At 32.0% G+C, this 27,895-nt stretch overlaps 1 protein-coding gene across 2 annotated transcripts; it reads right to left on the bottom strand.

The window, feature by feature from the left end:
* Positions 1 to 133: 133 nt before the first annotated feature.
* Positions 134 to 26,047, bottom strand: LOC134711606 (methanethiol oxidase-like). 2 transcript variants are annotated; one of them, XM_063572303.1, is made up of 11 exons: positions 25,929 to 26,047; positions 21,622 to 21,788; positions 14,757 to 14,942; positions 14,217 to 14,337; positions 13,105 to 13,281; positions 5,253 to 5,434; positions 4,292 to 4,370; positions 3,631 to 3,752; positions 2,291 to 2,356; positions 1,385 to 1,530; positions 134 to 925 (listed from the first exon to the last, which is right to left on the bottom strand). In XM_063572303.1, exons 1-11 carry the CDS (start codon positions 25,930 to 25,932, stop codon positions 736 to 738), a joined length of 1,440 nt encoding a protein of 479 aa, XP_063428373.1. In that variant the 5' UTR covers positions 25,933 to 26,047; the 3' UTR covers positions 134 to 735. The 2 variants fall into 2 exon arrangements, with proteins under 2 accessions (XP_063428373.1, XP_063428372.1); XM_063572302.1 differs by lacking the exon at positions 25,929 to 26,047 and adding an exon at positions 23,452 to 23,546.
* Between the last annotated feature and the right edge of the window lie 1,848 nt (positions 26,048 to 27,895).

Here is a 27,895-nt window from a genome sequence, read left to right as displayed (position 1 = left end):
ACAAAGTTAAAGATTATCACAAATTGCTTTTTCTTTGTCTTTTAGAATGTCCTGCAAGAATTCTGCTTCAAACAATTTCAAAACAGTACTGGTGCACAATTAGTACCCATTGGAGAAAAAAAACAACGAGATATTAAAGATGCATTTCGCAAACTGGAAATATGTGTGTTATCAATTTTAATATGCATGTAATGTGTTATCAGTACATATATAAACAATACAAACAACACCAGAAGCTTATTGTGTATTTATAAATAACTTCATGTTCAGTTACACTGCATTTAGATACAGTACAAAAATGAAAATTTTAATTTCTAAAAAAAATAAAGAAACAGTTACAACAATTAAATAGTACAAGATTCTTTGGTATTGAAATAAAAATATTGACAAAAGACCTTACATATTAATGACTTTTATTTAGGCAACATTCATTTCATCTCTGTATCTTTTAACTAAATAAATTCTGTTTCATTTCAATATATAAATGTAACTAGTAGTTCTAAAACGCAATTGAAAATTCTAAAAAAAAATCTTATCTTATATAGTTTCAATATCAACAAATACATATAACAACAAATATTGGCCCCTAATTTTCAAAATATAAAAGCTTCTGTATAAAATATATATCTTACAAGCAACATCAATTTCATTTGATGAAAATGATAAAAGGTAAAATGTTACTTTAAATAGTTCAAGCTTTTAAAACAGTCCTAATTGAAATGTCTGCGTAAAACTTTACAGCTTATTTTTGCCAACAGTGCTGGCCAACCAAATATCAGAACTGCAGTCTCCTCCGGGATATCGCACTTCATGAGCCATTACAGGTCCATTTGGTTCATCTCCAAAGTCAACCAGGAAGTTCTTATTCAACGTCATACCTCCATTAACTGTATCAACATCAATTTGGAAAAGCTGACTACCTTCCCTGTTAAAGAATTTGAACTTTTGATAATTAATATAAAAAAAAAATTTTGGTTTGTTATGTATTCTTGTTGTATCATTATTTTTTGCTTCCTCATGAGTAATTTAACAGATAGACAGTTCATTAATGTTTTAAATCTTGTTTTTTTATTAACTTTTTATGTTTGTTTTGGGGATTTTGTTGGTAGATTTTGTACCTATGTATAGTTTTAATTTGCCTTTATTGTTTTAAGAATTGCAATTGCAAAAGTGGTAAACATACAATCAATTAAAACAATCAATTAATCAGAGATGCAACACGATTTTGATTTAATTGCTAATTAGTAATAAAAGTGTAGTAATTAAACGCGATACGTTTACATGTTAATTCATTTTCTCTTTGACTTTCTTCTAACTAAAACATAAAAGCAACCATGAAAAGAGAAACATACAAGTTCAAATGTAGATAATAGTTATTACTTACGTAATCAACTCGGGATAAAACTGCTGATCCCAGGAACTGAATAGGGATGATGTTACGTATATCCTTTTCCCATCCAAACTCAACTGAATCATCTGAGGACCACCTCTTACCAAACGTCCTTTTACGTAGACTGGTTCTGGTTGTCTCTGTAATAAAAACAATATACAATTTGGGCGAAAAACGTTATGTCTTGTTCATCGTATAATGAGTGTATACCATATGATTAATACAACTAGGATAATTATAAATCTCTATCTCCGTTGAGATAGGTTCCGTTTACCTCAAAGTATGAGTAAGTTTAAAATATGCTGTAAATCAAATTACTGATATTGAATGTTTAATACAAGGATTCAATGTTGAAATTTCGATAGGATAGGTAAACAGTTAAAGATTCATTGTCGTGATTTGGATATACTTGATGTTCGTTTGATTTAAGCAACTCTGAATTAGGTTTTTAAATATTTATGACTCGAGCAGCACTGAAAAGTGCAGTTAAATTGGTACCGATGGTAATGAAATAAATGAACACTAATTATGTTTTAGGCTTAACAAATTTTTTCTTCTATTCGACCTCAACTTCCATTTGTTTGATGTGTTTGACGTTTTGATTTTGCCATTTGTTAAGGAACTTTCCGTTTATAATTTTTCCTTGGAGTTCTGTTGATTTGGTATTTTATTTTTTCTTTCTTTTGTTCAAGTACAATTTGTTTAACTAAATGTATCAGTTTTAGTATGTTCATTAATTTACGTCATGGGAATGTTTCAAGTAATATTTCATGAATAAGGACTATTAATTATACTTATTTTTAAAAGTTTCAGGGTCAAATAATTACACTGTAAAACGGTTTTAAATTATAAAGCGTATGAAAAGCAACTTCATTAAACTATGCTAAATCCTTCACTTACTGTTAATTCTTTGTCCTCTGTAACTTTCACTTTTCCGCCTTTTTGGATACTTCCACCCAGCCATACCTTTATGTACAACAAACGTGAAAATCAATTTTTTGAAGAAAATAAAAAACAGATATCTCTAATCAAGAAATACTTTCGTGCTTAATGCGTTTGAATTTCGATTTTGCTATCTGATGAGGAACTTTCCGTTTTTAATTTGGAGTTAGGTAGTTTTGAAGTTTTACCCTTTTTCCATGATAACAAAAATGAACAGCTCATTTTGTTTTCCCCAAGGCACCTGTTTTACATCCATGTTAACAAATTTCATGGCATTTGATTGTTTTTGTTAAATTTATTGACATTTTTGGTTTCTAACTTTAAACTCAGATGATGAAAATTCTTTTTGTTTCATTTGTGTAAAAATGTCACAATTGGTCAAGTTTTATAATAGACGACGCCCTGATGTCAAAAGATTTAAGACTTTTCATAGTTAAGCATTAGAATATCACAATTAAAACGCTACAGTCGTGCATGTTCACACTTTATGGAATTCATTGACAGGAAGGTGCTTCTTTTATAAAAAAAAAAAAAAATATCCCAACAAAGAAAAAATGAAACTGAATTTTACGGTCATTATTACGAATAGCTTGACCGATATGATATATCTGTAAGTACTTTAAATCACAAGCGACATGTTTCAATACTGAAAAACTACTTTTTGCCTCAAAATTTTTATTACTTTGATATATTGTTCAAAGCAAAACCATATGAACCACCTCGTTCTACATAAATTCATCACAGATACCCGGATTGCAATTTTATATCTTCTGCCGACGGGCATTTCGTCTACAAAACACTCATCAGTGACGCTCTATAGATGATCACGTCTTGAAATAAATATCCCAAAGCAAATTTCTTGAATTTTTAAGTCAAGAATGTTCTAACTCTTACTGTTGTTTCTTATTTGTTATTAATAACTGTTGATGTAAATGTCCTTTATTTTTTTTAGTCTTTGTTTACTCCTTGGTTTTGATTGTTATTGACTTTTATCTATAACCATGTTTATATGATCACGTTTAAATAGTATTGCTTCTGGAAAACGTTTTGAAATGTGATATTTTAAAACTAGTTAATTCAAGTTATATACTTTATCTCTATTTTCACATATTTTGACATTTATTGTTATTAAAACATTAGCATATAACAAGACAACGTACTTAAATCCCATGGAATAGTTGTGTCTTTATCAGTATAGTTTTTTTTTTTTTTTTGCTTTCTTAAGAACAATGAATAGAAAACCTTTTAAATTATAAATTTAACTGATACATTTTAAGTAACTCCACATCAAACCGTACCTGACCAACTAGTTTTGGATTACGTCTGTCTGTGATATCATACTGCCTAATGTCGCCATGTATCCAGTTACTGAAGTAAATGAACCTATCATCCAGTGACAACAAGATGTCTGTGATCAAACCTTGAAAAAAAAAAAATCGATCACACATTGTTTTTATATGTGCAAACTAAGGTCCATTCTACCATCTTCTTAAATGAGTGTACACAATATCTAAATTAAAGTTATTGTACCATATATAAACTTAGTTTAATGAGACAAAAATAAAAATGTCTTGATGAAAGTTTCTTCTCTACTTTTAAAATACAATTACATAAAATATTATTATAGTGATTAAGATTTCAACACAATGTCGAATTATGTACCCACATTTTTGACATTTTACCTATTATGTCTGTTGGTTTTGTTCAAGGATCGTTGTCAATAAAAATGGAATTTTATACGACTGTCATTCAAGCGAGAGGTTAAGCTAGTCATAAAACCAGGTTCAATCCATCATTTTCTACATAAGAAAATTCCTGTTCCAAGTTAATGATATAACAGTTTGATGTGTTTGAGCTTTTGATTTTACCATTTGATTACAGATATTACGTTTTGAATTTGCCTCGGAGTTCGGTACTTTTGTAACATACTTTTGTAATAGGGATTAAATCCTAACAAACCTGGCATATCCGGAAGAGCCCAGTTCTGCACTTTTTTGGAGGGAACATCAATCACTTTTTCAGCATCCCATACACCATCCTGTATATTACATTAATACATTTTTACAATGCCAATTAAAATTATAATTAAATCTGGTAGATATTTTTTTTAAATAAACTGACATTTACTGGAATATAACCAGTGTAAAACAACATTAGAATTGTTAACATTTTTTCACTATGTGGAGGTTTGATATAATTTTTATTTGTAGTATTCCAAACAATAGCGACTGGAAATTAATTATGTAGTCACTACAATGATAATACAATATTTTGGGGTTTTAGGTTTAGACTTGTAATCGGATTTTAAATATCATTGTATAACTTTTTGATAAATTTTGTAAAGAAATTTTGACATTAATTGTTTCTTTTGTTTGGCGCTACTACGATCTTTAAATAAGTAAACATGTGATATGTGATTCACTGTTATTATTTTCTGCTTTTTTTAAATACACTTTTTGAAAAAAATGCAGTTGTTCTATTAGGCACAATTTTTTTTTCTTGTAATGATTTATTTAAAATATAAATCGTGTAATGCGTCGATGAATAAATGTTATAATATCGCATTCTAAACATCTTGTCGTTGCTCATTGACCTTGTTTACTTTTGTGCGTGTTGTATAACATCGAGTACACTTGTTGCGTACTAAGAGTATGTCCTTTCAATCCCTTGTTAGAAGAGTTTTACTCGTATATTCAGAAAAACAGAATGTCACTTCAAAAACGATTTCATATTCACTTTAATGTGAACAAAAACGTGAAAATTAGAAGTAATGTTGTTATTGTTTTTTTTTAAAAGAAATAAGGGTTACGTGTTGTGTTTTAATTATATCACACTGAAATTCTTATATATGCAGTACTTCATTTTTTCTTTTTCTAATTCACAACAAAATCTCTCCTTATAAACAAGTAATTGTACTTACGGGTTTTCTCCAGAATCTAAAGATATTGGAACTAAGAGCACATCCAACATAACCTTCTGTTGCCTCTGGATCATGGAGGAATCTTATTTCTAGTGGGATCATACCTTCGTCGCCAAGGTCAATTCTTTGAATTCTTTCATGTTTTTGCCAATCAAAAACGTTCAAACATCTTCCATACAATCCTAGTGAAAATAATCTTTTACCTTAGATAATGCATTAAGTACAATCTATGACAAATCATACGCATAGAATTTCTTAGGAATTGAATTTAACTTAGAAATAATTCTTGCTTCCAAAACTTTGTCTATCATTGCTTGTAAGTAATAATCACTTAATACATTCCGTGCGTCTGAGGCGCGTTTTGTGTATACCTACTTCGTGAACGCTCAATCGTCGGGTTATATGACGATTAGATGAAATGTTAGGAGCTAGATGACCTAAATTTGTATAATAGAACAATTAAGCAATACCAATCATGATGTCAGTTTGGTAGTTTAGAAACATTATTTTGCGAATTGTTCTTACATTCATTTAGCTTGTTTGTGGTAAGAATATGTCTTGATTTATTTCATTTTAACATTTCCATTTTTTTAAAGTTGTTTAGACATATATTTGATGAGAAATTGTCGTATTAAACTTATGACAAATAAACATTAACGGTACAAATGCATAACGAATTTGAATCTTGAAATAAAAAATGTGTAAGGGTTCCGCGGAACCCAGTGTCTCGCCTACTTTTGCTGAAATTCACAGGCTCAACAAAATGAGGAAAAAAATCAATAAAAATATTCCTCTTGATACTATCTTTTGATTTTAAGTAGCTTCTGTTCAAGTTTAGTAAAAATCCAGGATAGTTTATGAATCTAATAAATGTTTAAAAACTTTAACTGCAGACTGTATGTAATGTTAACTGGAAGAAAACTTAGTCCATTTATCATGTTTATAAGTAAAATACAGATACACAGGTACAAAATATTATCAAAATTTCCTTCTAAATACTAGCTTATGATCTTAAACAAGCTTCTGTCTAAGTTTGGTACAAATTAAAAGTAGCAAAAGAAAGTTTTTTTTTTTAAATTTAACCACAGAGTGAACATGTTATTTCCTGGCAGAAAATCTAAGTCCATTTAAAAGTAAAATACGGAAAAAAAGGATTTATTTTTTTACAAAATTTCCTTATGCATATTATCTTTTGATCATAAACTAGCTTCTGTCTAAGTTTGGTACAAACCCAGGATAGTTTAAGAAAGTTATTAAAATTTTTAAAACTTGAACCACAGAGTGAATGTAATGTTTCCCCGCAGAAAAACTAAGTCCATTTATAAGTAAAATACGGAAAAAATGGAATTTTATTTTTACAAAATTAACATTTGGATACTATCTTATGATCATAAACAAGCTTCTGTCCATGTTTGGAAGTAATCCAGTATAGTTTAAGAAAGTTATTAAAATTTCAAAAACTTTAACCACAGAGTGAATATAATGTTTCCCTGCAGAAAAACTAAGTCCATCTATAAGTAAAATACGGAAAAAATGGAATTTTATTTTTACAAAATTTACTTCTGGATACTATCTTATGATCATAAACAAGCTTCTGTCCACGTTTGGAAGTAATCCAGTATAGTTTAAGAAAGTTATTAAAATTTCAAAAACTTTAACCACAGAGTGAATATTTGTGGACGCCGCCGACGACGACGGAATGTAGGATCGCTTAGTCTCGCTTTTTCGACAAAAGTCGAAGGCTCGACAAAAACAGAATGGCTCTATAAACACTCATTCCACATCTTTTCAAAGATACAAAATGTACTAAGCATCTTTTCTACTCCATTTTATATGTGTTTTGCAGATAAGTCCCTTTATAACATTATTTTTGTGAGTAAATCACATAACGTAAACAGCTGCATAACGGAATAAGGTGTTGATAGTTCACTTGGAAACTCAACTTTTACTCGCGCTAACAAAAGAGAAAAATCCAGAACAAGCATGACCTGTCCTCTGTTCCTTTTGGAATTTGGACCAAAGATGAATAATTGAAACATCTATCACTATAATGGACACCTAAATTACATAAACATCTGTACAACCAACATTATAATGACGGGCCTGTAAAATTATCCATGAAACTTTTTTCAAAAGTATTACCATCGATTCGATCAAAAGAAGGATTTCATTTTCAGTGAAACTTATTAATCGCAATGAGGTATCAATCAACGCGGATACTAAAAACTTAACAGGCTGAAAGAATTAGTCAGTGCTACTCTGTTTCATTAAGAAGAATAGCAAACTTAAAAAAGAATATATCTTGTTTAGAAAAGGAATATGTCATACTGTGTTGAAAAATAACTTATTCGAACAAAAACATTTCTAAGTCTGAAATCGTCAAGATGCTGGATTCATTTTCATTGACAGCACACCGAGTAGATGTTAAAAAAGAGGGACGAAAGATACCAAAGGGACAGTCAAACTAAAATATGAAATAAACTGACAACGCCATGGCTAAAAATGAAAAGACAAACAGACAAACAATAGTACACATGACACAACATAGAAAACTAAAGAATAAAAAACACGAACCCCACCAAAAACTAGGGGTGATCTCACGTGCTCCGGAAGGGTAAGCAGATCCTGCTCCACTTGGGGCACCCGTCGTGTTGCTTATGTGATAAGTTAGGAGGACGTGTTTATCAACAAAGGATCTGCATTCCTATTTTAATAATTGTGTTCATCTTCTTACCAAATTGGTCCTTTAATCATATCATATATACTTCATACAAGAGCATATCCATAAGAATGAAAAGAAGTTAGTATTCTTCTTAAAGTTTACGCTCAGCTTTATAAAAATGATTTCCTCTCACTAAATACGTCAAAGTTTGGTCAGTTGTAGAACGCATCTATTCAATCGACCTTAATGAGGTTAGTCTTATGACCATTGATATGTTACAATTTTAGTAACAACAAGTCCGGCCTCTTTTTATCAACTGCATCATCGTCATAACTGAATTTGTACTAATTATGATTAACACTAAGGATGACCCTTTCAGAGATCCAGTGACACTACCATCTGTTTTTGTGGTTTGTATTGCTTATTCTTTAATTTTTTGTGTAGCATTTTGTGAACCTGTTTGTTTTTTTCCTCGTCTTTCTTTTTTGTCAGGCCTCTGCTAGTTTTTCTCATCTTAAGAGATTTGAATGTCACATGGTATATTTCGCCTCTTTATTTGAACGCGGTTATACACAATAAGATATTGTCTATTTTTTCATTGCGTAGGGTTTGGTTGCCGTCATAGACTGATTGAAGATCAGTAAATACATTTAGATTTTGTTTTTCTTTTTCACCTTGAGAGTCAACAAGATATAAAAATATAGTGTGTTTTTCGGGCAAAATCGAAAAATATAATAAGAACATTAATTACCATACAATATTGGTATAAATCAAACAGCAGCAACTCTGTTAATACGTCATGTCAAGTGACATTGTCAGCATGTCGTCATTAGGAACGAACTAAATATCAGCGTTAAAACAATCATTCTAAATCATACCCAATACCAATAAAAGCAACACCGAACCTCATATTACCGTATAAATCATGGTGTCAATTACTATACATCTGAAAAAGGAGACGATGCTTTTTTAACACTTGATGTGTATATTGGCCTACTTTTTCTAGAATAATTTATCATTTCTGCCTACTTTTTCTATAATAATTTATCATTTATACTTCAAAAATTAAAAGAAAGATGTTATAAACTTCAATTTAAGATAACCAATTATGTTTTAGTACATTGAAGTAAAAGCCATTTCCCATAAATATGTAAATAAGGATGACTGAGACTGCGTAAGGGAAATTAAGCAGTAATGTAAATCAAAAATGTGCCAATAGTTCGGCTGTTTTTTCGTTACTCAAATTAGGAGTCTCAGCAGCGTTCAGTTATCTAAAAAGTTTTTTCTTTGAAATTTTCTTGAAATTTCATAAATCGTACAATGTTTTAAACGTAAAAAGGACCACAAAATATATATCCAAACATAACAAAACTTTAAAATAGAACAACGAAAAACACCGAAAGGAGGTGATACGATAGTCTAGATAATTTAACAATTTAACACTTTTTTTTTAAATAACTATATCGAAAGAAAAAAATAAGTCTGGTATCTTTGATGAGTTTTTTTCTAATAAACTTTAAAAAAAAATAAATAGGAAACTTAGGTAATAAGAACAAGAAAACGTAACCTGGCAAAAATGTTTAAGAAATATACAGATGATAGAGATCCCCCAAGAAAAAATACATTAAAAGGTACATGTACTGCATTGTTTCTAACATTAGAAGAGGAGGCAAAGAGAAACATTTCCCTGCGTCGATGCTATTGTTTAGTTTGCTTCCCTGATCTTTGTCCGGTTTTTTTTATAGTCATACTTATAAATCACTTGATTTTTGTAGAATCATTTGTTAAAACGAACGGGTGACCTATTTGTGACAATGTTTGATTTAAGAAAAAATACATAGTTTATAGAATTGGACAAAAAAAGCAAGAGCAGTATACTTTAAATTAAGAAAAAGAAAGACATCAAACAAATACAATAGAAACACCAAAATGACAATTTATACAAGCAATGTTATATCAGTGTTATATAGGGCAGATTGTTTGAAGATAAGATAAAATAAGAGATGGAGAAAGACTAACACCATTAACACCAGGAACTTGCGTTGAATTTTCCCAAATAGTTTGGCCAGATATGATTTCCAACGCAGAACTGCTGCAAAGAGCCAACATGTGCAGCGTCACCAACATCATTTGACCAGGAGATTGAGTTGGACAGGTTATATCACGAGGATGTAACCATGAAATGATTGTATAATCGCCTTGATGTGGACACCATCAGGAAAGAAAAATGTAGGAAGAACAAAGGAAACTTGGAGACGAATTGAAGACAAGGAAAGAACAGAATAATTGGATGGAGAACATGGGGATAAGTAAAACAAGCAGCAGCAGACTGAATCAGATGGAAGGCTTCCATTCGCGCCCTAATAGAGAGTTGTAAGTTGCAAGTAAACAATTGGACAATTTGATCAATACATTTATAGACAAACTATATAGAACATTCCTACATAGTTTTCTAATTTCAACACTGAACAGCAATGTATCAAATGGAAATCAAACCATTCAGACAAGGATAGATGATGTCAAAAATTATAAAATCTGTCTAATTTATTGGTACCACAAAACATACCGTTCAGAAATGTATAAACCTCTTTTAATTATAATACAAACAGTTCTCGTATCATCAAGAACTCCGATCTAATATCAAATTAGAATAATACTCCAATATAATTAACCTAGATAAAAAAATTAGTATATTGTTATATGAAGTAAAGGGAAGATTGCTGTGTTCTTAATGATTATTTACCGTAGAAAGTTAATTTCTTCTATAAATAACAGTTGCTTGTGTAATTACATATATCGAACCAAAAAAGTAGAATTAATTTTCGACACTATGTTTATTCTTGCACCTACAGTTAAGATTTAGAAAAAAAAGATAATTTCTACACATGCCATTGTGTATTTGTTGAATGCAATCCAAATGATTTGGTAAGCAGATAAATACAAGAGATGGTACAAGTTCCATTTATCTTGCAAACAAAAATGTGCAGACCAAAATGTCAGTATATTATAGACAACGGCAAACGATGACAACCAATCTAACCAACTATGGAACTTTCGGGGAATTTTTTACAGAAGATTTATGTCAACAAAGTGTCAGTATGCCTCACTAGTAAAAGACTACCAAAGTCTCTTAACACTTGTAAGAATTGTCAAATCAAAATCACAGTAGATTATGGTCAACTGCACACGATGAAAAACAATCCTTCAAAATTAGAAATTGTATCGCAAAATGTTTCTGTATTTGGAACTACGTTTTGGGAATTTTGGTTCCTCAATGCTCTTCAACTTTGTACTTGTTTGGCTTTATAACTATTTTGATCTGAGCGTCACTGATGAGTCTTATGTAGAAGAAACGCGCGTCTGGCGTATCAAATTATAATCCTGGTACCTTTGATAACTAAAAGGTATTGCTTTTACTAGGTTCCAACTATTAACAACTCCAGTTCAAAGTGTTAAATCAAAATGACGGAATAGCATGTTCGCATTATGAAAAAAAAATCCAACTATGAAAGCATTCTATCAAACGATCGCAGAGGAGCGTGGTGTTCACAAGTCCACAAGTTCAATGTGTTATCTCATCCAGAAATGGTCTAATTGACGACAAATTTTCAAATCAAAATTGTGACAGGTCATCCCACCAAATATGAAAGCAATCTGACGTACAATTTCATAATGTTTGCAATTACTAGTAGTGTGTTATATCAGTAAAGAACGATAAAAGTCACGTAGTTAAATAAAAAAAAACTTGTCAATTGCAAAACGACGGTATTGCGTGATAGTTTTGAGAATATATGACATATAGTCCTATTGGTAATGAAAGCACAGTCATGGAAAGCAAAGATCAAATTATATGTCAAGCATTTCTTCTTCTTGTTATATAACTTGTATTGTTTTCGTTAAATACATTGTATTTAAGCTAGAATTTTATGTGTATTTTCTTCATTTTTTTCTTTTTATACCCCCGCTTTAAAAAAGGAGGGTATACTGTTTTACCTCTGTCTGTCCTTCCGTCAGTCCGTCAGTCAGTCCGTCCGTCCCATGAACATTTTTCTCAGGAACTACAATACAAGGATTTCTGAAATTTGGTTTCAGGGTTTATCTAAGTCAGCTATACCGTGTGATGCATTTTCAGATTGATCACTTGACAACTTCCTGTTTACCGAACACTTGTATGATTTTACACATGATAGCCAAGTTGAAAATTTTCGTCACATTTTTCTCAGGAACTACAATACAAGGATTTCTGAAATTTGGTTTCAGGATTTATATAAGTCAGCTATAGCGTGTGATGCGTTTTCAGATACATCACTCGACAACTTCCTGTTTACCGAACACTTGCATATTTTTACACTATTAATATTATCCACTTGCGGCGGGGGTATCATCAGTGGGCAATAGCTCGCAGTTTCACTTATTTTTAATACATTCATATCAGCGTTGTAGAACACGCTTTTAATAGAAATAAGAGATTGCCACTGTAAAGCAACAAATGAGTCCTAAATCTTTTTTTTCATATAATGTTGTTTTTCTTGTCATTTCAATGTGATGATGAAACAAAAACAAGAGCTGTGATATTATAAAAAAAAAAAGGAAATTAGGGTATACTCAACTTGACAAGATCAGAGAATTGTGAAGAAAAAATTTATAAACGGGTGCAGTTTTTGGTATCCTTGTCTTAATCGTGCCATGATAGGTATGTTTTGATTGTTTTTAAAGTATTGGTATTCAGAAAATATTCTTGAAACCCCCTTTTCTTGAGTTTCGGGGTATATTTTGAAAGAGTGTGTATTCACATGGCAGGTGATACATACATAGAAGGAATAACTTGTGTTATCAAGGCATCGGGTCTCGCTTTTAGGGGGGAGTAGGATGATGTGATTCTTTCTGTCTTTGTCTGTTACAGTGATGTGTCTTCTTAGTCGATTTGAACATCGGTAAATTACTGCTGCTTCAATTTACGTATTTCTCAAACCGCATAGTAGCTTGATATCTCAGCCAAAACCAGTTACATGGAACCAATACAAAATAAACGAGTCCAGCACATACCATTAATGCTTTAGATCAAATTAAAACTAGTTGGTCTAACAACGGCGTGTATTCTATCTAGTATTATACTTAAAATATCAAAAATTCATGCTACATATTAAAACAGGATATATGATAGTTGTGTTACAAGCCATTATGTCTTACCTTGTTTTACATGGTCAGGATTGAATCCGCTCCTAAATGCTTTTGGTGAACCCCACTCAGTACTGATCATGACATTATGATATGGCTGATACCAAAAATCGTAACCGAATTCAATAGATTCACGTTCCCATTTTTTCTTTATTGTAAAGCTTTTGCCGTCGATCAAAACAAAACCACCTGAAAGTAATAAAATGAATATTTTTAGAACATACAGCAATAGATTTAGGGACCAAAAATGTCATATTGGGTTTTGTTTTGCACGTACTGTCAATGAAACTGCAGTTGTATCGTTATCTCTTTACTCTTAAAAAAGTAAACGACGATAGTTGTTTCATTGGCAATCATACATTATTTTATATAGTATTTTGTTTTCGTGTCCTGTAGTTGTAATGTTCACGAAAGTATCCATGAATATAATGTCCTAAAATAAACAAAGGAGTAGGTTCAGTAAGACCACTTTTTGGCCCCAAAATATAGCAGTTTTAGAAAATTGTGAATATGTAATCGCGAAGATATTTACTGAAAAGAAAAATGCTTCTGCTACATAAATATGGGCTGTTTTTGACAAAACATCGCACATATATCGAGTACAAACATCATTAAGTCGTGCTAAGTTACTGAAATCTTCACAATTTGATCATTTTAGTTAAATTTTAGACGGTTTCCGTCTTAAATGAAAGTGGCCGCATTCGTGTTCATCCATAATATTGAAATGTAAGTTGTATTTGATGATAATACATAATATATATAAAGGTTGAGGATGAACACGGATGCGGCCACTTTCATTTTTGACAAAAAACATCTGAAAAGTGACGATTTTTGGCATATTTGATAGATTTTTCATATCTAAGCTTGAATCGAAGCGTTTTTAATGACGAAATCGCTTAAAATCTTTCCCATAAAGTAATTGAATCAATTAAAATAGACACTTAAGTGTTTAAAAAGTGTCTTAAATCTTTCATTAGATGAACTTGAAAATTGAGGCCGAGATCAGGCCTTACCGGACCTACTCCTTTCCAAAGAGTTTTTTTTTTTATATTAAGGACAAAAAATTACCATTAGAGAATTTGGGAAAAAAAATATAAAAATCTAGATCGTTATATATAACATACCTTTGGCGTCTCCTTTCGGATCTCCCATACAGCTAATCATTATATCACCGGAACCAAGACAATGTGTCGTGTGAGGAGCTGACATCCCACATTTTTCTGTCATCTCCCATGGCTCAATACTCTTAATAAATATAAAACTTAACACGTAATACATCTTTGTTCTATATTTTTTTTAAAGTTTGAAATCTTTATTTTGGTAAACTACAAGGGTTTGGAAAATTTCTAATGATTTAAAACCAAACTTCAAATTAAATATAAAATGTTGAATATATTTTTTACACCTGATTGAGTGTGTAGGCAAAGGTAATATCTTTGGTTAGCTTACGTGTTAGCTGAACCGTGAAGTTATTATCAGGTCAGGTAAACTAACTTCCTTTAAGAGTAGACTAGTCCGACATATAACTAATATCTCAAGACTAGGCCACTTCGAAAGAAGGGTAGTATACATTACCTAATAAAGACTTCACGGTTCAGCTAACAAGCAAGCTAACCAAAGATATTACCTTTGCCTACACACTCATTACAATCGGCTGTAATTACCGTGTCTAGTCGAGGTTTTCTTTGATCGGTTCCAGTGTCCACCACATATATTCTGTTGCTGTTGACTGATGGTAAAATAAGTCGGTTTCTAGATCTTGACGGATCGTCATGACAACTGGAACATGCATTCCATCCTGAATGATGAAGTTCGTCTGCCAAATTTGGCATATGCAGTCTGTGGATAACCTTAAAAAGAAAATCAAAGCTAAAATTGACTTCCAAGGTATGTGTGTAACTATTGCATTGGTGTATGATTTACCATGCCAACCCATGTATCTGATTTGGCATGGCTTGGTGGTAAATAGTTCCATCAGTTAGGCAATTGATACATGTATATAAAAAGCCAATAAGAGCCTCCATCAACACGTATTTAGTGGCACATTGTAATTCAACCGTTTGTATCTAATACTATGGTGATTAGAAATCAGAATTGTTATTCATCTTTTTTTCTAAAATAGAATGTTCACAAATTTTGTTTCAGTTACAAACGTTACGATGCCTACAAAATGTGATTGGTATTTTCAAAATCTCTATATTGTCGTGTTCACCTAATACTGACGGCAACGCCATCGTCTATATAACTAGGCGGCTGCCATTAAAAATATCATTTTGCAACAGAATGATATGTTGCGTCTAACGACATGAAGACTGAACTAAACCACTATCCCTGTGAATTTAAATTACTCTTCTCTGATTATTAACTTCACTTTGACACATTTCAAATACCGTTATTCTGTCTCATAAATTGCCATTTGCATATATGCATTGAAGTGATTTACTATCCTTTATCTAAACTTTGCACTTTTTCTTTCAAAGATTGAATATGTCACGACAATATAGGATCCCTACAAGAAACAACACCAGAGTAAACCAAGGCAAAGACGAAATTCAGCATTTAAAAAAAGTAAGCAATCATTTAAATGAACTTGTAGGATGGGAAGGTCAATAAACAAGCCGTGGCGAGGAGAGACAGTATAGACGTTTGTCTAATTCTGAAAACATATCGAACTACTGTGTGTTGTTGGATTGCTGTATCATCAAAAGAAAAGTCAGTCCACAGCCTAAGACTCTTGAAAGTCTTGACATCGAATAACGAATACAAATGTAGTAATAATAGGATTTCTCAAAGAGGAGCGGAATCAAACATGTGAATCTTAAAGATTTTATGTTTTTTTCAGTGCTTTAATCATTAAATCTTTTCTTCCCACAAAAGTAATGAACATCAGGTATTTTTTGCTATAGGTAAAGGTCAAATATTTAACTGACTTATTTCGGTATGTTTTATGTTATGGATGGGTAGCTCATTTATTATGTATATCTCGAGTATTTTTTTACATATATCCTTCAAACGCTCAAATTACCAAACATTTTTTTATTCGCTATAAATATAAAAAGGTTAGTAAATAACAATGACTGTAGTATAAGTTACAAGTCTGTTTTGTGAATACCCGACCTTACATCTTTTACAAAACATACCACCGCTTCGATAAACATATAAAAAAAAGATTAACCTATTTATGATATATATCAGTGAGAAAGTATCAATAGATACAACGAAAAGAGGTTAAGGCATTGTCATTTGCGTATTAAAATCTGAAAATATACTAATTCGTGAATCAAATCATTGTTAAACATATGAGTTATGACATTTCAATAAACATTGATTATGATTATGGGTGGAGAATATAAATTTCAATACACTACCAGTTTTAGAGATAAAGAAAGATGCATAGTAGACATGCGAAATTATCCAGGTTTTCATTTTACATTATCGGCTATAGTTCATGTAAATTAAAGGGGGTAACTTGAGAAATTACTCCGGAATGGAGATGACTGCGAGTAGAATCAATAAAAGTTTTGAAAAGTAAAATATATTTATGCAACGTTTATAATTCTGTTAATGTATATACCGTAAATTAACGTAGATTATACTTCTTTTGAATCACTCTGCTATTGTTTTATTTCCGTAGCCCAACATTTTAGTGTATGTATCTTGTGAAATCACATGCAGTCATATAAAACAAAAGCAAAAATAGGCCTCTATTACATAACTTATCTTATGCAATTATTTTTTTCTGACAAGATACTATCGCTGAAAATCGAAAAAAATGTTTTGTTCGGTGTTGAGAAAAATAAGCAAAGCAAATATTGACAAAATGATGAATACAGTAAGGTAGTAACTCTTTTAATCGAAATTATCATATAATAAAAGTATGGCATCGCAAAAGGCGATGTCTTTTTCTCTCCCACTGCTTGTTACGTCTAATAGGCGAGTGATATGAGAGCCAAATTTACATTTTTAATGCACCTACCTAACACACGGCTAAATTATATATCACTGGAAAGCTAAGAATGTGTACTTTCTAAATATCCCGGTCGTCAAAAGAAATTATGGTGCATTTTTTTTTAAATCGAGGTCAAAGGTCATGGGTGCAATTTCAATTCACGGATACTCCCAGTAGAAAAATCGATTCAAAACAAATGCAAAAACAAAACAATTTGATAAGAATGCTGTATTAGTGTTGGGAAAATATATTTCTATCATAGTATTAATTAATTTTAGTTGATTTTAGCGGTAACGCATGTTACGTAACGTTTTCTCTCGGAGTCTTTGAAAATCAACCTTTAAGTCACACAAATATATCTGTAGTCGCATTTGCATTATCTAAATCTTATAATACCTTCATATCATTTGAATGCACATGTTTACAAACATATATCTGCAAAGATATAAATAATCCGAAACAAAATATTTGAAGCAAGGGGGAAATATAACATATGACTTATTTTTAATTGTTTAGAAAAGTCCCATGATGAGCTGTACCGTGAGTAAAATTGAGGAAGCGTATGGTCTCCTGTTAAGCCTGCCAACCGCTTCGAGATCATACAACCATAGGGCAGATTTTTTTTTATTATTGTAGTGCAATATGTTAAGTCTGGATCATACCACATTTTCATTTACATCTCTAAATCAGATATGATAAGAGTACTAACTAACTTTACTAAAATAAGTAAAGCACTACTAGTATATTTATATCAACAAATTGACCATTTTGATTTAAAACATCACAAGGAAAATGTGATCACTCATTGTACGTCAAACTGTGTTGATTTTACTTTAGTCGGCCGCTGTGTATCTTGAGATATCTAATTAATCAAACAACACTTGACAACGTAGTTTGTACTTTTTTTTTTAAATTCCGCTAGTGATGACGTTCGGCTACTTTGGCACTAAGTATTACTTTTTATATCTTTTTTCAACGGTTCAAACGGAGGACAAGGTTATCCTAATATTGAACCTATTATTTGGCTTTCTTATGTTAAAATCCCGTTAGCGTATAACCTAAATGGTCGAAACGTCGGACCAGTGGGATGTTGGACCATTGAGGTAACGGAATATTGATATATCGGAATATTATAGCTCCATTTTAACTTGTTATCTCATCATTCTTTTCATCAACATATACATATAAAGACAACTTCCTTCGCATGGGCATATACCATTATCAGTACAGCAGAGGTTTTGCTCAAAGCGGACACAAGATCTACTATATACAGATTGAATTAAAAATTGGGAATGGACATGATTAATTTGTCAAAGAGACACCAACCCGTTCAAAAAGCAGGCAACGGCCGAATATCACCAATGGGTCATCAATGCAGCAAGAAACTCACAAACCCGGAGGCGTTCTTCAGCTTGCCCCTAAACAAAAATGTACTAGTTTGAAATGATAATTGACGTCATACTTAGCTTCGAAATATACTCAAGAAATTAAAATAAAAAATCATACAAAACTAAGAAAGGCCAGAGGCTCCTGACTTGGGACAGGGGCAAAATTGCAGCGGGGTTAATAATGTTTTAGGAAATCTCAACCCTCCCCCTTTACCTATGCCAATGCGTGAACAGATCAAATCTTGTAGAAAGTTGGATGAAATCATACCGGACCGATGTTGCCTTTTAGCCAACCAAAGTCATACGGAGAACTTTAATTTTATTGTTGCTGTAGGTCTACATTGTCTTGGATAACGTTTTGAACCCCAGAAGAAAAAGAATGCCATGTAGAATGTATGCCCCATTTTCAATTTTTCTAATCTCCTAAGCAGTCAAACTTGTTAACAAAGGTGTGTCAATAAAAACGGTGCATGTGTAATGATAAACCTAAATGAAAAAGAGTAAACAGAAATATTTATGGATAATATACATTCTACTAAAACCATACATCTAAGAACTTTGTCAATAGGAGTATCGTACGCTTTATTAACTGCCGCAGATGCGCCATCATCCAAAAGACAATACAGAAATGTTCTTAAAGCAGGTGGCATAATTTCAATTGAAAAATTCAGTGAAATGTTTTTAGAAAATGGATATTCATCTCATTGGATTACAACTTTACCCTATTTCTGCTTCCGTAAAATACTCGTAGCTGCATAAAGTGCTTGCAACCAGCTTTGCAGTCACTGCTCATATCCTTAAATTCGACAGACTGTATGTCACAGTCATTTTAAACGGGTAATTTTCCGTCATTACGGCATCAGACAAAATTATAGAGCTACTGGAATCAATATTGGATATTATGCCTTGGTTTTGTTGAGGCTGTGTACATGTGACTATACATTGGCCATACATTTTTTGTTATTGTTGAAACTGATAATATGTTATGTAGTTTTCTCGGCGGCGATCCTCGGGCAGAAATCATGCCCGGATAACTGATCAAGTAATTAAAGTTGTTAACCAGAATACTTCCTTGTGTACAGGCACGTCATCTATAATCGTCGAAATGTTAGTAAAAGCTGTGTTATGTTCAGAATTAAATAGCTCTTTACCTTCTGATTTCAAATTTTGTAACAAATATTTAGCGATGCAAGCTCGATGCTATAAAGATTTAATAGTAAAATTATCATGAGTTCTTTTGTAAATCAGATTATTGTAGGAGATATATATATGTAGTAACACTCAATACAGCTTGAGTTTACTCCTCAGAGGATACCTTATGAAGTTGTGTTACTTGCTTATAGGCTTTATACATTTGCAAAATATACAAACAGACAAATCAGAATGAGTTGTAGATATATTGCCCTCGTTGATATATGAAAAGAGACTGGTCGGTAGAATTGGTACATGTAGTACAAAGTCTTTGCACAGACAAACAGAAGATAATAGGTTGTGCTTACTTTTCAAATATTCATAACAACTCTTATGATATTTTGTATTTTCAAATGGGATGTTTTCATTTTAGTCATATTCATTGACTGCCAGTCTTCTGTAAACTTCGTCATTCCGTTTTTCCACTGCGGCAATACAACTGTATCTTTATGTAAGTGTTAAACCAAAAAGTTTCTACGTAGTAGATACAGACCATGCATCTGTGTCAATCAATGGATAGGTTTTTGCTTTTTAGCATAGGAACGGTTTCATTGTGAACTGGACTATGAAAATTTGACACGACGCGGAAGATTTTCTACAATTTTCCGATACGATTCCTTATTTAGAAAGGGGTGAATTCTACAGAACTCAAAAACTATGTTTTATTTTGATTTGATCTTAATTTAGGACGATTTTATATTTATTTAAGCTATACTGAAGTTAAAGATAGAGATAGAACCGTTTAAATATGATTTATCGTACTCTAATCGCAATATTAAGTACACGGAAATCGACTAATATATTCAGTAAAAAAACGATAACGAAATAGATAAGGGATTCCGGAAACTATAGTGATTTTACCCAACATCATAAAATTACAGATATTCGTGATTTTAAGAAATGTTGAGATAAAGTCTTGATCTTGAATGAAAGAACGATTACTGATGAGTAATTTGGTGTGTTCTAAAACCGATAGGGTGCAAAAGCATTTAATAGAAATTTAATTGAAGATCCGGAAAGGTCAGGATTATGAAAATTTTCGTACAAAATGTCAAATATTTAGAAGGAATGCAAAAGCATGCGGACTTACCGTTGTAAATATTGTTTTTCATTATTTTAAAAATATAATTCACTTAGTTATAATATTTAAAAGAAGAGATACGACTAATTTCTTTTGCTTGAAAAAAATGTCGTAATTTTATAATTTTCAACTAATTTCTGAAATAAACGTCAATTTTACAAAAACTGCACCGTACGATTTTGTGACGACCGGGCAAAAATCAAAGTTGAATCATTATTCTTTCATTTAAAAAAAAAATTAGCCGTGTGTTAGGTGGGTGCATTAAAGTCCTTAACTAGACGTCTTTTTCAAATATTACACTCGCCTATAATTACACTTAGTCAAGAAGGTGTGTACCGATCGATATTTTAGTCTGGGGTTATTTGGTTTATATTTTAGTGGAAACATTTTTCAGTAAGTGAGGTGAGTTGGATTTATACTTTGTCGCAAAGAGTATCATTCCAGATCTCTGTTTCTTGTCGTCAATAATCTTCAGGGAGGAAAGTGTTTAGAGTCTTACTTCTGCAATTACTTTAATTATGTTTCACTTTCCTGCAACCCAGTTTTGCTTATCTTATGTGTCACATACTGTCGACATTTTAACCTCACCTAGTAGTTTATTGCTGAAATATTCCAATATCTTTGCAGAATATTGCAGAAGGTATCCAAATAAAAAGTATCTAGCAATGTAGAAATGCTATTCGGGTACATGTATCAGTGAGCTGTGCTCATTCGTTATATTATTATTGTCATTTCTCAAAATCTTGTCAGTTGCTTGAAAAAAATGCGTAATGAGAGAAACTATATATATATATATATATCTTGGAATATCTGTCTTCGAAACAATACTGCAAAAAGCTGGGGTTATTGTCGCAAATACGATTCAAATATGCTGGGTAACACCTACACCCCACCTTTTTCCCATCCCCAAAGTACGCTACCTTGCAGTAAGTTGGTGATTTTGGGTCAACGTCTACTGTGACTAGGTAATCTGGCTCAACATTACGTCTGCTTGGTGGGATGATACAGGGAATATATACTAATGTCTCCCTAGCCCCACTCCGCATGGCAGAAAGTGGTGAGGCATATCCAGGTCCTCCGCAACAAGCTGTCAAGAAAAAGAAAAATGTGTTACAGCCGATTGCGTTGAGTGTATAGGCAAAGGTAATAATTTTGGTAAGCTTACTAGCTGAACCGTGAATTAAGTCATTATTTGGTTAGTTAAACTACCCTAGTCCGACAGATAACTAATCTATCTGTCTGTAGGACTATGCGACTTCGAAAGGGGGATACTAAACCTTTCCTTATAATAAATTCACGGTACAGCTAGCAAGTAAGCTAACCAAAGATGTTACCTTTGCCTACACTCTCAATGACATCGTCTGTAAAAAAAAAATACAAGGGGAAAAGTATACATGTAAGCCAAAAAAGTGTCCCATGAAATTATGTCCTCTAGAACAATATTTCACAGTTCGTCTGTGAAATTTTGTTCATGGGACAGAATATTACATTTGTAAACTATAAAATAGTGTCTCCCTTAGTGAAAAATTGTCCCTAGTACTTGCACATAATTTCATGGATGTTTTATAAAAATATGTCACAAAGGACAATATTTCATAGTGTAGCTATTTTTTCTGTCCCAAAAGAAGGGAAATAATTTAGAAATCATTGAAATGTTTTAATCAATTAGTTAAATCATAATTGAAATTTAAATAAAGACAACACAGATGTCAACAAAAATAGTGATAGATCATTTAGAAGGAAGGCAAAGCAGTTGCAAATTAAAAACAATGAAATGTATTATATATACATGTTAACAATAAACACAAGAGAAAACATTAAAACTTGTAATGCATAAGGACAAGTTGAAACAAGATCGAAAGGTGTGTGCAAGAAGAAACGGCAATCAATCATTTATGAATATTATTCATGACATTTTTGATCTTGTTAAAAAGGACAATTCAAAGATGTTAAAACAATTCATAGATTCCTATTGTATTTAAAAACAAATGTCAATTTATTCTTATTTTTTTTTGTTAAATATTTTTTTTGGTATTAGACAAGACTTTTATGCAATATGGACATGATTTCATGTATTTGAATTCATAGTAGTGTAACTGTACAAACAATATTTCTGGATATTTAAAACTACGTAATTTTATATACCTGACGGGAGAAGAACTAATACAGTTCCAAACACTATATGCGCACATTAAATAAGATATTTATGAATCACCTTATATATAAAAGATCTTCATAACTGGCTTTAACATCAAATCGTTAAAAGATTGATTGATTGATTGTTGGTTGCTTAACGTCCAGTGGCAAATATTTCATGCATATTCAGGACGAGAACAAGTTTGTAATAAATACAATATGCAGGTCTAGTAATAGAGGCCATCCGGGATGATGGTCGGGAAAATTTGGACTGCCACTGGGAAATTAGAATATATTGGATAGGGACAGAAATTTGCCCTTGCAACAGGGCCACATACGGACCTCTCAAATCATTAACAGAAAGCTAAACACAACAACAGCAGTCGAAACTAAAACAAAAGAAGAACACAGATAAAAACGATTACTCAAAACCACAAAAAATGTTGTATATAGACGTATAAATCTGATTATTTTTTTTGGAAAATGCAGGAACTTAAATGAAAACATCAACATTAAGCAAAATTAGTGCTGCACACTGATCTAAAGACATTTGCAGTCACGTCTTATAGAGCGGTCTACAAAAATTGAGAATTTATGTTTTAACTAGAACTTACCAAATTCCTCTTCACAGTCCGACATTTTTAAAAAGAATAAATTCTTACAGGTAGCAGACGACTCAACCGTAAAGCAAGAAATTGTTGTCCGGATGTAAAATAATAAATGGTTGACTAGTTATGAATATGATATCTAGCTTACTGGGTTCAAATGCAAAGTCATTATATTTTGTAGTAGGGTAGGTTTTTTTTTTAATAGGGACAATGGGTCATAAACATCTCTTTAAAGTCTTATCTGACCTGTTCTGTCGATAGGAAAGAGGATGGGAAGAAGGCTGCTATCGTCAGAACTGAATTTACCCCAAACTTATTAAAATTTACCTTTTATTAAAATACCCCAAAAGTTGTTCAATAAATTTTGTACATGAGTGCAACTCTAATTTATTCTTCCTTAGTATCAGAGTGCAATATCTACCTCTGTAACTTTCAAGGACAAGTCATTTGCCCCTCATTTTTTAAGAACTTTTCGTACTAGTACAATGTGTACGACTATATTTAAAAAAAACGTAAATTGCTTATACAGATGTTTGCCAAAAAATGGTAGTATTTGAAAAAAATAGTTTTATACAATTAACTTTAAGAATTTCTGACACATACATGGCGTGGAATAACAAGTTTTCGGATCCAAATTATAACGCTTTTAAACTCAAGCAGTGAGAATCCTCGTTTCTCAGTCATTTTCAATATACACGAAATGCTTGTCGAAATATACATTTATTATGATTCATTATGCTTTTACGCATTAAAATAAGACAATAGAAAATATTTATTTGCGCAAACACGTTTACATTAAAGGATTGTAGCACTAAATACAACCAATAAAACCGACTATTGTATATAGTTACATAGTAGTCAGTGATAGTGGCCTTCGAATTAAAATCAAAAACACATGACTACAAGTAATTGAAATTTAGTCAGCTTTTTCTTTAAAAGAGAAATTTATTTATTATTTATATTTATATGTGCACAGGCTTTTATAAATTATGACTGGCATATGCATTAGAAATATTACCGAATGCAATTCAAAATAAAAATGAAGTGAGTGTTTAAATTTTATATTTGATATAAAAAGTAGTTTAATTGTTTTTTAAAGCGATTTACAAACACTTAGTCATGCAAGTTAATAAACATGACAATAACTAATTCACACACATATCATCATTTTAAAGATATATGTACAATGTATTGATTAAAAATTGTACACAAAGGATGAATAACAAATGGCGGATCCAAAAGGGAGAGAAAAGGGGGAGGGGGTCCGTGGGGTGTAACAATCAATGGATTGCAATATCGTAATGTAACATTGATTTGATTGATTGGTTGTGTTTAACGCCATAAAAAGCACTCTAGATTATATCGTGGCGGCCAGTTTTTTATTGGTGGGGAGCCGAATTATCCAGTGAAAACCACCGACATTCGGTAGGAGAACTAGCAAGCCTAGTTGTTACGTAAGATAGACTACAGAGAAATTCAAAAGAAGGTTGTAGGGAATTTATCAACTCTATAGTCGTTGTTCCCAGGGAAATTTATCTTATCCAGCCCCTTTCAATCTCTATTTTATTTTAATGTGTTGGTCAATTTACAGGCATATGTATTAAACAAATTTAAACACTAGCAAGAAAATTATATTCTTCCTAATAGAAACGTAGAAATATTGGGAAGATTGACCTTTTGTAACGTTCCGTTGTTGCCAGAGGCGGATTTAGGGGGGGGGCAGGGGCCCGCCCCCCCCTTTTTGGGAAAACATTTGGTTGCTTATATAGGGAACCACTGAGGCGTGACTGGAGCGGACCCCCTCTTAGGTCAGTCAGTGGGCCCCCACTTATGAAAATTCCTGGATCTGCCACTGGTTGCATATTCTGCTTAAAATCTCTACAAAGGACAGCCCAAAGCGCAAAAAGCGTCTGTGATAATTCTGTCGTGTGCTAAAAGAAAGCCATCGTATTTGTATGCCACAAGTCCTCCTACAATATCCTCCAAGAGCAGAAAGTCGATATTATTCCATACGAACAATTTATTGCATTGACCCATTGGAACGCCTGCCACTTAGAAGGACAAATAATGACCATATACATATGGCGCATGTACAGGATTATGTCAGGATTATGTAAGGAATTACTTTAATAAACGGTTTGTTTCCTTAAACGAGTTAATATGGATTAAATGAAAGGAATTCTAGTGAATAAGAAATTATGAGTCGACTACCGCTGATCAACATTCGGAAGAATGCAATGTAAGGTTTCGAACTACGAGGAATTGCGACAATTCTAAAAGGTCAATTTGCAAATAAGACTAGCTCTTTATGCAGATTTTACTATACAAATCCTTGTGCAGATCTAGTATGTCTAGTATAGTCAATAAAACAAGAATGAGTAAGTGGCATCTCTAAATTATAAGCAATATTTAATCTATTTTCAATTCTGCAAAATTTCATACATGCATGAATCAAAAATTGTATATAATAAAGTATTACCTACCCATTTTGTCACTGTGTAAGCGAATATCTTTCTCACTACACACACTAACTACACGTGATTGTACATAGATCAGTGTATATATTACTGATAAGTTAAAAGTAAAACAAATATTACCTGTGTCATATTGCAGATATTTAAAATTGAGTGCCTTATTTGTTGACCCCGGTTTTTAAAATTGAGTGCCCTGTTTGTTGACCTTGGTTTTTGGTTTTTAATGACCTTTGAACTCTCTTGTCTGTCGTTACATTAATTAGAACAAAACTTGACCACTTTCTTATTTGAGAGATCTTTGAATATTTCCTTTAAATACAATCTTTAAATGTGATTTAAACATACCATATTAAACGTAAATCAGTCATTTCAAAAAAATGTAAATTTTTCGGTTATTGTCTATTGCCTGTTTTATTTGTAAGTTTGACATATTTTTTTAATTTAACATAAGAGTTTACATATTGTGCAAGATAGTACGTGCAAATATTAGTGTGCAAAAAGTTTCATATTTTTTTTATATTCGTTGAAGTATGAAAATTCGCCAATTTCCAAGCGTTCATTTTTGATAAATAACATTTGCATTCAATTTATCTGTACATAAAACTGCATTTAGAGGTAAACAGAATGCTTTTTCTTCATTTAGAAACATCATAATTAAAAAAATAAACAACTTTCCATGTTTCAAATCATGACAAATTTTATTCCACAGTCACTAGAAGGTCTGTTCATCAATATTTGTCCTTCCTGTTACTATTCATTCGCTTACTAGATAAAACTAGTTTCCCTCAAATAACGGCGGTTTTTATGGTGACGTCGTAGGCGTGGATACAGGACGTAACGACATGGTAATTTTTTTTGTATGGAAAGATTTTGGTCATCAGAATCAAAAGATCGGTAGGTATTGATGTATGCGTACCTTTTCATAATGTCTTTAATGTTACCAGTTGATAGATAATTTTTAGTTGCATAAGACTTAATATGAAACGCTTGTTACCGTAACTTAGGCATAGGCCGGAAGTATAAAAACACTACATCAATTATTAGGGAGCGACTATTTTAAAACCAATTTAAGTTATGTACTAATTTTTCCATCCTGTTACTGTCCTTCCTGTTACAAAGACAGTGGTAACAGGAGGGGAAAATATGGTAACAGGATAGACATACTTTGTAAGAAAACTCAAATGGCCTCTTACATCATCGCAAATAAATTGTAACACATTTTTATTACCGTACGGTATATTAATTCATAAAATGTACATTTGTATTGAGGTATTTCTAGAACAAGTCAAGTGCTACATTGACTGGTAACAGGATGGACAAAATTATTAATTGTGCAACTATTATTTAGAATTCAGTTGCCGATATTAATGTACAGCTAGTATTCAAGCGTGTCATATAGAATACGCATTGTTTCTTTTCAATACTCTTTGAATGCTTTACCCTTTGCGATTTGTACTTAAATGTGTTCTTTAATACCTGAACCAAATTTGGTTCATTTTGTTCCTTGATGTGTTATTTTGTTCTGCTTGGGTTGTAAAACTATCAACTTTTTTACTGGTTTCTTAGAGACATGATACTTTCTCGTTACAGTCAAATAGAGACATAGACCTTGCGAGACTACAGCAACACTTATGACACAAAAGAATGTCTTTTATTCCCAAAAAGGGGGGTGCACAACATTTACATGTGGGTATATCATACCTCCTGTTGTGGTTTAAACTCCCCTTCCTTATTTATTAAATAACAATGTGAAAATCCCTTCTCCGTCACATATATATTTCTAAGCTACCACTATCATACTTAAATGAGATGATATTAGGAGATACAACTATTAGGACACCAAAAGTCTACAGTAGGTGCACATCATGTACGTATGGGTCGACCCATAAATTGATACAAGAATTTCTAACCATTGATTTATTGCCTTCTTAAGTTGCAGGTCATTGATATATTTGCCATTGCAAATATTAATACGC

This window comes from Mytilus trossulus, chromosome 3 (genome assembly GCF_036588685.1).
Source record: "Mytilus trossulus isolate FHL-02 chromosome 3, PNRI_Mtr1.1.1.hap1, whole genome shotgun sequence".
In the NCBI taxonomy this organism is placed as follows: Eukaryota; Metazoa; Mollusca; class Bivalvia; order Mytilida; family Mytilidae; genus Mytilus; species Mytilus trossulus.
The sequence above is the reverse complement of the archived record's forward strand: the minus strand, read 5'-3'. Positions and strand labels throughout refer to the sequence as shown.

Excerpts from the sequence above, each read along its gene's own strand:
- LOC134711606 (XM_063572302.1), bottom strand. The coding sequence starts at position 23,476 with ATGTCGGACTGTGAAGAGGAATTTG. Across the intron at positions 2,357-3,630 it reads ATCCAAAACTAGTTGGTCAG|GTATGGCTGGGTGGAAGTAT; the intron begins GTACGGTTTGAT and ends TTGTACATAAAG. Across the intron at positions 926-1,384 it reads TTTTATCCCGAGTTGATTAC|GGAAGGTAGTCAGCTTTTCC; the intron begins GTAAGTAATAAC and ends ATTCTTTAACAG.